Below are 13,657 nucleotides of genomic sequence, written 5' to 3'. Positions count from 1 at the left end.
CATGCAAGCTTAATTTCTAGCATTGCCTTTTGCAGCCAGACCAGATAAATATTCTAGACTTGCCTGTTTCTGACCTGGAATTCTCTTCCCAATGCAGTGGTTTCTTAGAGAATTGCTTTAACTGTAGTTACCTCAGTGATGTAGGGTACAGCACAGTCTGGCAAATGGTTGTACGTGTGCGAAAGGAAGGCAGGCCAGTGTTGGGAATGACTGGGCTGAGACCTTATTAGCATCAAGCAAATTTTTGTGTAGCCATATCATTTATTTCTAAACAAAGGAGCGCTGGAGATGATTTTGAAGGTAGACCAGGTAACTTATTACTCTTTACATGTTTTATCGTTGGTTTCTTTCTTGATCTCTGCTGGGACAGGATGCTTTTCATGATATGACCCAGCACATTTTTTCTTATATTTTCTCATGCAACCTCTGCAGCTTTGTCTTCATTATACAGGTGATGGCTGATGCACTGATTCTCAGAAAGAACTTGAGTGACCACAATGCTTAGTTAAAGTTCAGGGCTTAAGGATAAAAATCTACACGATAACTGAGTTCATTTTGCAGAGAAAGCAGTCTCTTGAATATGTCCAGAAAGACAGACAGCTTCAACAAAATAAAAAAAAAAACTTAGAAAAAATACTGTGGTTTGCTTATTTGTTTGTGGTAGTGGCTAATCATTTTCACAGAAAAGTGCAAAGTAAGCTACTCTGCTGAATCAAAAAAGTGTCTGGGGTTCAGCCTTCTAAAATGATATATATATAACCTGTCTTTTTCTGAAATCCAGACTTTAAGCTCACTGGGAATACAGAACAGTGTTTGAGAGGAAAAGTGTTCCTATTAAAATGTCAGTTTTTTAGAATAGTTGTTATGATGCTGTAATTAGTTCTTAGAAGATCAGATTGAATGAATGTTCTGTAGGGAGAGGGTACACATACTTGTAAATGTCCATCCTCTGAAGAGTAATTAGGAGGCTTTTTTGCATCAATGAAACTGCTAAGACCTTTTTTTGACTATTGGCACATGAAAATGTTGAAGTGGTTTGTGTGTTGTTTTCCTCTTTTTCCATAAATGTTTTCTTGTGGAAAAGACATAAATTTTAGGTGAGAAGGGGAAAATGGAACAAAGACATGAATTTATTTATTTATTTTCCTTAGATCTCTTGTTTTTTCTCAGACCAAAACCTTTTCTTAGATTGATCTCTCACTATTACTTTATGTCTCACTGTGCATACTGAAAACTTCGGAAGACCATTGAGAAAGGCTGTTGCTACTGCATGTGACACTAATTCAGAAATTCTGTGGAAAAAGGAATGGCTACTCAGGATAATTTGAAACATGCGTTTTCATTTTTTCCAACCTCTGTCCAGTATCTTGTTCCTCAGTGTTTCCCAACTCTGAAGCAAGCAATATTCTCCTGGTGACAGCATTCCTCACCAAGAACAGTTCAGACTTAAACTTCAGTACTTCATTATAGCTTGCCTTTAACTTTGAAATGTACAATAAAATAAACTTTTTTAATGTGATACAGGTTACAAGGGCACAGGAGCAATGTGGGTATGTACTAAAGGATGTTGGCTTCTGACTGACACAGTGTGCTCAAGAGTAAAAAGATTTGATCATTATGGTTTCCTTCTCTCTAATGGGCTACTTATGGATCTGTCTTTGTTCTTTTCCTCAGATATTAGGATTAAAGAAGAGGATCCTGATCCAGAAGAGTGGCAGCTCAGTGGTGATTCTACACTGAATACCAATGACCTCACACATTTGAGAGTTCAGGTTGTAGATGAGGAAGGGGACCAACCACATCAAGAAGGAAAAAGGCTGCGACGAGTAGCGTGCACATGTCCCAACTGCAAAGAAGGTGGTGGAAGGTATGTAATGTCCTGTAATGCATATAATGATGAAAAACAAATAATGGGTGAGGAAAATAGGAGCCTTTGTTCACAGCAGTTGTCTGCAGTGAGAGGAAAGTAGAGGCTTATGCAAAAGAGCTGATTCAATAAAGGACTACCACTTTTATTTCTGGGTTTGCAGATGGACAGGCAGATAATTCCATCCTTTCTGAGTTACTTCATTGAGATTAGTTGAAAAAATCTGGAGTTACATGTCACCTGGTACAACTGAGTGGGAATTATTTATTGCCCTAAATAATGTGAAAATGAAATATTTTGAAATATGCACATCTGTGATTGGCTTCCTATCATATGTCAAGGACTTGATTAAATACTGTGTTCCTGCATTTCCTCCGTGATTGAGCATTTTTCCCACAGTTTGATTGCTTTTGAGTATTACAAATATACAGTTATCCTAGTTTTTTTACTCACTGCTTTCCTAGGAAAAACAAGGTCTGTATAATAACTCTAAATACAAAATTTCGAATTGTCCGATTGTTTTCCATCAAAGTTAGTGGAGATTTAACTAACAACGCAGTACTAAGTTCCAATTCATAAAACTTCAGGGTTGATTGGAAACCATGTTTTACTATTGTGCATCTCATTTAAGTATTATTCAGCTTTTCCCTATTATAAAGATTTTATTCTACTTCAAAACACACAATTTTAAACATTTCAGTTATGGATATAAGAGGGGGATTGGGGATAATAAGCTGCCTTTTGCAAGTGAAAATATTTAGGTGTGTTTGTACTTGACATAATGGTGTTGGGGATTCTTTCCAATACACTAAAATCTGTCCATTTCGATAATAGTTTCTTCTCTAAAATGGAAGTCTTTATTTTTTGGGGAACTATAGTGCAGATCACTAAAATCTCTTTAAAGAACCTGTCAGTGTCCAGTGGCACTTAGAGTTCTAATAGTACTGGCTGAGTTATGTCTATTGTCAAGTGTCTTGTGAGTTCTTTCTGTATCTACTAATACCTTACTTGCAAGCAACAGAAAGGTAATATCTTAGCCAGCCATGCCAAGTAAGCAGTAAGTGTTTTAAGACAAAAACACTTTAGTACATCGACATCACAAGCGAAGCTAGTGATAATATCTGTGGGTTGATACGGCATCTTAGTCCATCAGCTTCCTCTTGTTAAATTTCATGTGTAGTTCACTGCACATGGCACAGACATTTCTAAGTTCTTGGTGAATTTTGGCTTTGCCATGAAGATCTGCTAAAAGTATACCCTGGGTTGAGGTTTGTTTGCACTGCCTGTACTCTTAGGAAATGGAGATTTCATGTTTCATCTTCCTCGTGCTCTATTCCAAACTACAGGGGCTTTGATTTAGAAATCTGTACTGCAAAATCCTCTTCCACTTGAGTGGAGTTGCTATAACATGAAAAAGTTGAAGTCCAAGAGAGAGAATCTTTTTGAGAGTTGGTTTTGTTGAAGTCTGGAGAAGGAGGTAGTCTGACTGAAACTCAGATGTGCAGTTTTGGGAAAGAGTTGAGATAACAGCTAGGACAGAGTTTAGATACATGAAAGTCTGAAGTCCACTGTAAAGAAGGCCTGAACACATCAAATGTACAAAGCAACTAGGAAAAGTAGGACAAGGAGTCAGGATGTGAGAGGAATTAGAACTGGAACAGAAACAGGATAATAAAGGAGACGCTGGTGGGGAAACAGAAAAGGAGTGAAAGTGCTTGCAGTTGCTAGAGCAGCTTTCCCACTGAAATGTAGAATTCTTTTACAGTCTAGAAAAAAGGAGTAAGCCCACTTGGAGGAAAAATGAGTGTTGATCTTGTTCCATACCTGCTACAGTTACTTGTTTATCTCTAGTGCTGTAATTCTGAGTTTTGATTTGTCTTTCAACTCTGCTGGTGACTTGCAGAGTTTCAGATAGTAGGACATTTGCTTTTATAAATTTATTCAGATAGCATTCACAATTCTGAAAATGATGTTAAAGTTACAAATTGAAAATTGAGCAAATGCTGAAGTTAAGCTACCCTGGGCAACTTTAGTTTAATCCCTTGTGCCTGTACAGTATCACTTGATTTCTAATTACATGACTGCATACTATTTTTTTCATATGATCCTGGTGCCATTCAGTGGATGGAATGGATGATGCACAGGGAGTGAATCAGGGCTGTGTAATGATTGTCACCTGCTTCACTTATTGCAGAAATTGGGAGGCGTTTAGGGAATGAGATACGGGACTGCAGCAACAGGGCTCTGAAGTTTTGGAGGTGTTTGTCTATCCACCCCACCTTGTCTACTGCAGAAGTACTGAATTCATTCCTGTAAAGAAGTCGATTGAGCTGAATTGTGAACATCTACAGTACTCTAAGAAAATGTGCTTCTGCTATATTGAACTTGACACCTCAAGCTGGTGGGTGTTTGACAATTTTGGCCTTAATCTCTTTCTACCTCATATTTGGATGTACAAAGTGATTGTACTAGTTCAAGTTCACTACACAGGAATGTTACAAGATGATAAATCCATTAATGTTTGTGAATTGCTTTAGACACTGTGAGTGAGTATTGTCAGTATCCATGATGAGCAAAAAAAACCCTGGAGAAATGAATAATTCTCTATTTAACATAATACTTAAATAATATGTAACTAGTAAGACAAGAAAAGCACGTTAAATTGGTATGAAAAAGATTAATAGTGTTTTACTCAATATTATTGCTCCTGTGCACTGAATGGAGTAGGAAAAGGTAGTGCTTCATGTGCAGACTTCATCATAATTTCATCTATTGTATAGCCTTAGTTTTGGTATCTCTTGCATTTTATGTTTTTTGGGTTGCAAGGTGGAGTTGAGAGGTTCTTTCTGGTTCTTGTTGTTGGCTTTTTGTTTTGTTTTGTTTTTTGACTTTAGATACAGGAATCAGACTACATTGCAGATTTGTACCAGTTCTATGAAGTGGAAAGCCACCATTACCTTTCCCTTACTTGGCAGGAGAGAAGATGGGAAAGGATGAGGTTGATGTATAAGATATGAAAATTGATACCATATAGCCTCAAGCTTATATAGTAAATGGGGAATAAGCAAGTGGGGGGAGAGACAAAGAGACATATCTCAGAGGATATCTCTGATTTCAAACAGAGGTTGTATTAGGCTTCTAGTTAGGGTGTCTGAACTTAAGTAGAAAGTTCAGTCTCCTCTCAGTTACATCTAGAGATTTCACCCTCCTCTCAGTTTACATCTGGAATTACATTCAGATGTAACTACTACTGTCTGGATCTATAGAGGAACTGTGCTTGTGAGTACAATTTCAGGTAGGTAACTCTAAAATACACATTCTTAAAATAATTAAAAAGTGTATGTTTTACCCTTGAAATACTTGATGTTTTTCCTGGAAGTACTGCTGAACTTAAAGTCCAGTTTCCCAGTGGATGAAGGTGTTTCCTGCTGAAACTGTTGCAGTCTGCCAGGTTACTGAGAAACATGGTTTTCAATCTTTTTAAAACTAAAATACACTATGAAAATACTTACATTTTAATTGATTTTAAGACTTCAGTCCAGGACAAGGCCTGAGTCACATCCTTTTACTCAGCGATGATGTGATGGTTATTGGCCAGTGCAGCAAGACAGGCCTCTTAGCACGATGTGGTGGGGCACAGTGCCAGATTGTCACAGCTGTGAAGCATCCAGACAGAATTTGGCTCATATCCTGTCAGTTTAGAGCACACATGAAGCAAACACACGGATGCCTCTAGGAAGCTGTGTAGAATACACTTAGTTACTAATTCACCAGAGTCATGCAGATTTCATTCTGTGGATCCCTGACTTTCCCCTCACTTGGAACTTTGGAGTCCATTAAGGAATTCCATCACCAATTAGCTGAGGTGCTTAGAATTACACTTTCCACACCATCTATGCACAGTAAGCTGATCCTAAGTTGAACCATGGTTTCCTTCAGTCTAGACTAAAGGTGCAATGAAGCAACTTCAAATGATTGACTTAGGAATCTTAAAATTGTTCTAAGGGAATTTTTGTGTGATTTTATTTAATTTGTGTACTATATCATGCCAAGATACAAAATATTCGTAGTGATTACTGTGGAAAGGAAGACTGTAGTATATTTGGAGAAGGTGTGAGGATGAAATACCAAATAAAAAAAGGTATTCTATATACAGAAATATATTCTTAAATGCAGAAATACATTTTGTTATAGTAGATACAGGCTGAGCACTTCTTAGGGTTCCATGGAGTTGGACAGGCAATTAAAGACACAATAGTGGGATCCTGTTGAGAATTGTTTCAGTTACCAAGACTGCATAAAGGAGAAGAGCAATGGCTGTTCCTTTTCCTTGCACTGCAGTTACTGAACGCCCTCAGCCACTAAACCAAGTGCACCTGAAGAAAAACTGTCTAGAACTGAGTCATTAGATAAAGGTGAATGTAGATCCTAAGCATGGTGCAACCAGTTACAGTAAGGCAAATGGAGGAATGCTGAAAATTTCATCCTTGGACTCTGGGAAGCTGGGTGCTTTGGGCTGGTAGATGAATGCCACTGGAATGTGACGGGTATGGGGAGTTTTGTGTGGTAGCCTAGCCATCTGTAGAGGCTGAGAAATTAGAATAGAAGGGGGGCAATCTAAAGGGATATTGCTAAATGCCTTTGAGATTGACTGAATGTTCAAAAGTTGAGAGAATTGAGCTTTTGTGTAGGTGGCATATAATGCCAGATGTAACAGTTAATTTTGCTTTTTAATCTTTGCTTGAGGGAAGGCCAGGGAAGAGCGTAAATCTGACAGTTTGCATTTAGCAGAAGTTACCAAAAATGCATGTTTCAGCTGAGGTAGGACATGTAAAAAAGGTAGTATTTGTCCTACTGAAAAGAAATGGTGATCTTTCAGGACACCTGAAAAAAGGAACTCAAGGCAAAAGTACTATTGCCAAAACTAATAATGATGGAAGATGTTAAGATGTGCAGTCGGATATCAGAGAATTTTTTGCATGAAATTTATAAAGAAGTTTCATCAAATAGGCAAATTAACTTTCTGTGAAGCTAAGGATTGAGTGATTGAAATAAACCCAAGAAAATTAGATAGATAAGCAGAATCTCTTCTGTCACTGTGTCCATAGACTTATATGATTCTTCTGTCACAACAGCAGGGTCAAAAGCCTTTTGGACTCTGCTTCTACTGCCATTGAATTTGTTCTGAAGTCAAAACTTCCATTGTCATGACAAATAATTAATAGGTAAAAGTGATACTTTTTCTTCTGAGACAAAATTTTGAATGAAGTACTAAGAAGATTGCTCTATATTCAGAATTCTTAGAAACATTTTCTAGGATTTGATGGAATTTTATTTCCTTACTTTTCTGGACTGCCTGGAATGTTTTAGGTACGTAAGTGCTTAGATGGAATTCCCTGTAGATGCTGTGAGTTTTTAGAGTGAGTTAATTTCTGTTCATGTTTGGAAATGCTTGCTGCAATTACTAGGTCCTTGAAGTGTATATGCACTCTACCCCGAACCCTCATTAGATGCAAACCATTATTGTTCCGACTGCAGAGATGAGAAACTCGGTCTAATGTTATTTGGCAAATCCTTCAGCCACTAGACAGTTAAACAGGAGCTGAGCACCCAATTTAAGGAAAAAAAATTGCCCTGGGCCAGCAACTGAAAATTGTATAATCAGTTATGGAGGAAGGAGCACCCAAGACTGTGATTTCAGAATCCTCTTCATGTGTTCTGAGTTAACGCTGCTGATGAATAAGGTGGCCTGATGCTTGGCTGCGTTTTCCAATCTCCTCCCTTGTACCAGCATTTACCATTCCTATAGTGCGTTGTCAGCCAGACCTATTCCCTGAAGTGCCCCTTTCAGCAGTAGCAAACACTTAAATTGACTAAAATCAATCATAGTGCCCTGCATTGGCCAGACTGATCTCCTTCTCTGGGTCCTCAGAGGCTCTTATCTCTGTGGTGATTTTATTAAAAAAAAAAAGTAAAATTAGGCTTTTGTGTCAGGTGCTTCCCCTGAATCAATCACCTGCCATTTCAGAGAGCAGCATCTTAAAATAATCATCAACTGACTTGTCAGGGTTATAGTATGTGTGAAGTCTGTGTTCATTGTGATGGATTTTTTTCTTTTACTGAAATACCAGTGAATTAATTTAAATGTCTGCAAGGTCAGCTTTCACCCCTTTTAGTGAAAATACTCAGGTTAGTATGCTTGTCTTCAACCCCAAACTGCTTCTCAGGTTTCCCCAAGATGCCAAAAGTCCCATCTGTTCTCTTCCCAGTTGCCAAAATCTCCAGTGTCCGTTTTGGCAGTTGCAGTAATTTGTGTTTTCCTTGCCCAAACTATCTTTGATATGGTAAAAACTGAAACTGGGAAAAATTTACAATACGGGCACTGCAGCGGCAAAGTGGTACGAACTGCTGTAATGACTGTATTTCCAACTTCATGTACATGTGTGCTTCCTAAAGATTACACTTCTATCACTTAAATTTCACCCGCAGTTGAAATTGTAGTTTGTTGCAGAGTTGGGATAGCATTATAGAATTTATTTCCAGCTTCTTCTGGAGTGTAGTAAACTCTGGTTGTATTTGAAACAAAAAGGGAAACTGCTCAGGTTGGTTTGCAGATCTGTTGTGGTCTATGTAGGTATGTGTGTTTGTATGACCAGTGATTGGGGGACGGTACTAGAGTGAATAACTTCTTTTCTTTTTTTTCTTTTCCTTTTTTTTTTTTTACAGAGGCTCCAACTTGGGAAAAAAGAAGCAACATATTTGTCACATACCAGGGTGTGGCAAAGTATATGGGAAAACTTCACATTTGAGAGCTCATCTCCGCTGGCATTCTGGAGAGCGTCCGTTTGTTTGTAATTGGATGTTCTGTGGCAAGAGGTTCACTCGCAGTGATGAGCTGCAGCGACACCGAAGAACACACACAGGTTTTCAGTCTTTGATTCTGGTGTATTTAACTGAAGAAGTTTTATTGAGACAGCATTGATAAAGAACTTTTAAGAGGAGAACATATCTTTGAATTGGTTTGATTTTAATGCAGTGTGATTTTTCTAAAATCAGCTAATAGAATCTTCGGTAGGTCTAAGGAGAAAACAGCTGCCTCTTGATTTAGAACTGATACTTAAGCTAATGTTTAATATAGGTTAATCAGAATACTTTGATTCAGGTTCAACAATGCATTTCATTTGTTTGAACCAGATTAGAGCTGTTGTTCCAGCTTAAAACTTCAATAATTTTCTCTCATTTTAAAAAAGAAAATTAAAAATAGAGGACCAGATGACCAGGAGATTAGATATTCACAAAATCAAGATAGGGCGTGTGATGGTGCTTCTATCTGCATCTTTTAGTTTCATGGTTAGACAACAAATTAGGAACTCCAGGTTCACATTTCTCCTTCTGTCTAATATAAAGAAAAGAAATTAATCTAGATATTCCACCTTTCCAAAGAAATTAGTTTCAAATCTATGGTCTGTTTTACCTGTTTGCCTACAAACTGAACCCGTATTTGCATTGTACAGGATGCTTACCTTTTAAAATTATACTATTTGAAAAACCCCAAGACTATAGATAAGTCATCATGGCTAGGCTTTGTGAACAAAGATTTGGAAAGGACTCTACCCACACTTGCTGCAAGTGTGCTGGTGGCTAAAAAGGCTGATGCGGGATAGGCAGGTCCGGTCACAAAAGGCACAGTGGAACGTCTCCTTTGGCGATATTGCCGAGGAATGGTTCTTTCTGCGGTGTCTTTTCTCCTCGGGACCGACTCTGCGTGCGTTCTCAGAGAAGGCAGCAGCATTGTGAATGGTGTGTCTCCATGAATCCCAATTGGAGGCCAGAGTGGACCATTGATGGCAGTCAATATGGCCAAGACTGAGGTGTTGTTTCAGGGAGTCCTTGTACCTCGTCTTTGGGGCTCATCTCTTCTGGCAGCCGGTGGCGAGTTCACCATAGAGCACAATCTTCGGGAGACAATGATCCTCCATCCTGGAGACGTGCCCTGCCCAGCTCAGCTGCGTTCTCATCAGCATGGCCTCCATACTGGTGACCCCTGCCTGTTCAAGAACAGACACATGGGTCACGTAATCAGTCCAGTGGATGTTTAGGATTGTACGGAGGCAGCACTGATGGAAGCGCTTGAGGAGCCGCAGGTGGTGGCGATAGATGACCCACAATTCAGATCAGCATTTACATTGCTTAGAAAAATGTCTTTGCAATGTCTAGGAAAAATATTTCATGTTTTGTTCCCAATAGTGTGCTTTTGTTAGAAATCTTGGATGCTTGCACTCAAGTTGGGATATTATGGCTCATCTGGATGGACAGACAGAAGGCTTTAAAAAAATGGCAGGTTGAATGATCCAGGTCAGAGGGTATGATTAGTGGCTCCTAGTGTACGTGTATACCAGTAAAAAGTAGAGAACTGCAGGGATTTATCCTTTGTTCTAACATCTTTATCACTGACCTGGAGGAGTAGAGTCCACTCTTATCTTTGTGGATGAGCCCAAACTGGGGTGACCAGTCAGGGCTGCTATTCAGAGCAATTGAGGCTGAAGGATTGGGCTGATGGGAACCTTAGGAAATTCAGCAAGAATAATCACAAAGTACTGCACCTGGGATGGAATTAACCCTTTCAGCAACACAGGCTAAGCACAAAGAGTTGGGAAACTGCTCTACTGAAAAGTACCTGGGAGTCTTGATAGACAACTGGAACATGAGCAAGAGCCAGTAGCAAAGATGTCCAGAGCTGTATCAAGAGAAGCAAAGGCACTAGTTGTAGGGAAGTGATTATCCCCTTCTCAGCACTGGTTAGACTGCATCTGGAGTATGGCATACAGTTTCCAGCACCCAGTGTAAGAAAGACACTGATGACATGACTGAGTTCACTAACAGGTGACCAAGATGATCAGGAAGCTGAAGCATTTGCCTTAGGAGAAGAGGCTGTGGACACTTCACGTATTAGTTGCACAAAGAGAACAGTAATGGCAGGGGGAGCGTAGTAGCAACTTTCTACTATCTGCTAAGGCCACCATTAAGAAGACAAAGACAGACTTTCCCTAGTGGTGTGTTGATTAGAGGATGAGAGACAAGAGGTGTAGGTTGAAACAAGAAAGGGTCAGACTAGCAATAGATAAGAAGTTTTTAATCGTGGGGACAGGCAGGCACTGGAAGAGGATGCCTGTAGAGTTTCTACAATCTCCATCTTTAAAGGTTTTCATCATAATGGGATAAATTCTTCAGCAATCACATCTGACCTCATAGATGACTGCTTAGTAAGAGATCAGAATGCTGACATTCAGAAGTCCCCTCACACCTGAATTACCCTGTGATTTTGTCTGTCTCAGGTGTGACTCTGCTGGAAATCATATAGTCTGTGTCCATCATGTGGTACATTTGTTTCTCCTCCTAGAAGTTATTTTTCGGTAATAATTGCAGTGAAACTTAGCAGCCTGAGGATATGAGATGCCAATATTCTTTACATGCCTGAAAGATCTTCCCAAACTCAGTGAGATACAGAAAAATAAGTCAATTCTTATAAAGGATTTGTATGGGTGTCTAGAAATTTAACACACAAGTTTATTATGTTGGATTGTTTTCTTCTTCAGTATAGATGTTAGAATTCTGACTCTTAAATGCAATAAGTTATTCCAGTTTTTTGAGTATGTGTGATATTTTTAATGTTCTTGAATATGATTTTTTTCTTATCTTCTGTGACAGGTGAGAAGAAATTTGTCTGTCCAGAATGTTCAAAACGCTTTATGAGAAGTGACCACCTAGCCAAACACATTAAAACACATCAGAATAAAAAAGGTATTCACTCCAGCAGTACAGTGCTGGCATCAGTAGAAGCAACACCTGATGATACTTTGATTACTGCAGGAGGAACAACACTTATCCTTGCAAATATTCAACAAGGTTCTGTTTCAGGAATAGGAACTGTTAATACATCTGGCACCAGCAATCAGGATATTCTTACCAACACTGAAATACCTTTACAGCTTGTCACAGTTTCGGGAAACGAGACAATGGAGTAAATATTACACAAGATACCTATTAATTGTGGTTATTTTTATACAGTAGTGAGAAGAATATTGTTCCTAAGTTCTTAGATATCTTTTTATTGATGTGCAAAAATTTTTGGATTGACAGTAACTTGGTTATACATGACACTGAAATGCCTTACTTTGTATGATATTCCATAGTATATTAAAATGGTAAAATTGCATGGGTTTTGTAGGTACTTTTGGAATCTAGAAGAGATGAAATTTTACCAAGTTATATTACAAAAAAAAAAAAAAAGAATTTAACGATGGAAATGGTAGTCTAACCAAATGCATCAATCCTGTGTGGTTTAGTGTAAAAAAAATGAGAACATGTTGGTATTTATCTATTGTAAGATAAAAGAAGTTGATGGGTGAAAAGAAATCACATTATGATAAAAGAAATTTTGTAATTTTCTTGATGACTGGAATTTTTATTATGCATAACTGACAAATCAAGTTTCCAAGCAAATGTTACATAGTGTAGGCTTTACTTAGCTCATCAACTTGTCATTTTGAAGCTAATTATTTTAATTAGGTTAACTATGTACAATATTTTAAGCATTACTCTTGTAAGATTTTGAAAACTACATTTTAACATGGAACTCTAGGGATAGTCACCTTTTAAATCCTATTGAAAAGCCATGTTTAAGATTTAATTTGCCAAAATGATGTCTTGTTAATATTCTTTCAATAACCAAGGTGGGCAATATAACCAATGTTTAAAAAGCTTAAAATGTTAAGAGAAATAAATATGTATAGGTTGAGGCATTTGGGTGGTAAGGCAAATGTTATAGTGAAGTATATCCCTTCTTTTGAACATTGAAGGACCAAAAATAAGGTGTATTGCGTCTCAGCAGTGATTTTTATCAAATCGTTTTCCAAAAAAACATGTGTCTCCCAGGGCCTTAAAAGCCATCATGTAAATTACCAGTAAAATATAACATATGCAAATACAACAGAAAAATCACTCCCATATTGACAGTACTCCCAAACATATGGATATAGTCATAGTGAGCTAGAGGGGTTATGAGGTTTTTATTTGATTGTTGTTTAGTTTTTGGTTAGTCAATCTGCATTTAAATATCAGCCATCTTTCCTTTTTGCTTCTTCCCTTAAAAATTGTATGTATCCAGTACATTTAACTGATAAACATATATGTTTTTTATTATGCTGAATTTTCTTTTTATTTTTTAATTACTGTTTATATTTTCAATTATAGAAAATGTACAAAATGAAGTTATATAGCCAATCTGTAAGTGCTATACCATTTTCAGAAAATGTACAACAATAATTACTGCAGTTCACCTATTTACAAACATTTGGAAATCTATTCATTTGTTATTCTTAAAACCACCTCAAATTTAAAGGCTACCTTATTGTACGTTTAAAGTGTATTATAACAGTGTGGTAGTTAATAAAACACTATTTTTTTTCTTTTGACTTGAGTTTACTGTGCTTCTTGTTAACTAACAAGGTGTAATTTCATAATATGTCTGGATAGCCTGATGTATTTTATTATTTTATGCTGGGTTGTGGGAAGCAGTGCTTCCTTTCCCTGTGGTCTTAGAAATGGTAATACACCACCTTCTTGTTCCAACCCCCCTCCATGTGTATGTGAATGGACATGACTGTGCAGTACGCTGTGTTGGTATGGTGGTGATGTGTTGACCTTGGCTGAGCAGGCCATGAAGGATACACAGGCCCTATTCTAGAGGTTACATCGAAGTCCTCTGACATGCCATGATACAACTATTGA

General features: G+C 37.9%; 1 protein-coding gene across 3 annotated transcripts in view; it reads left to right on the top strand.

Annotated features, from left to right (window-relative positions):
• SP3 (Sp3 transcription factor) overlaps positions 1-13,341 on the top strand; it is a 35,414-nt gene extending 22,073 nt beyond the window's left edge. For all 3 annotated transcript variants that reach the window (XM_071562824.1, XM_071562822.1, XM_071562823.1), the window contains 3 exons: positions 1,675-1,867; positions 8,594-8,790; positions 11,576-13,341. In XM_071562824.1, the coding sequence (XP_071418925.1) occupies positions 1,675-1,867; positions 8,594-8,790; positions 11,576-11,892 (707 nt within the window). In that variant the 3' untranslated portion in view covers positions 11,893-13,341. The remainder of the gene's footprint in view (positions 1-1,674; positions 1,868-8,593; positions 8,791-11,575) is intronic.
• Positions 13,342-13,657: the final 316 nt, after the last annotated feature.

This window comes from Pithys albifrons, chromosome 8 (assembly GCF_047495875.1).
Source record: "Pithys albifrons albifrons isolate INPA30051 chromosome 8, PitAlb_v1, whole genome shotgun sequence".
Lineage (NCBI taxonomy): Eukaryota > Metazoa > Chordata > Aves > Passeriformes > Thamnophilidae > Pithys > Pithys albifrons.
Note: the sequence above shows the minus strand (reverse complement) of the source record. Positions and strands in the feature narration are given on the sequence as shown.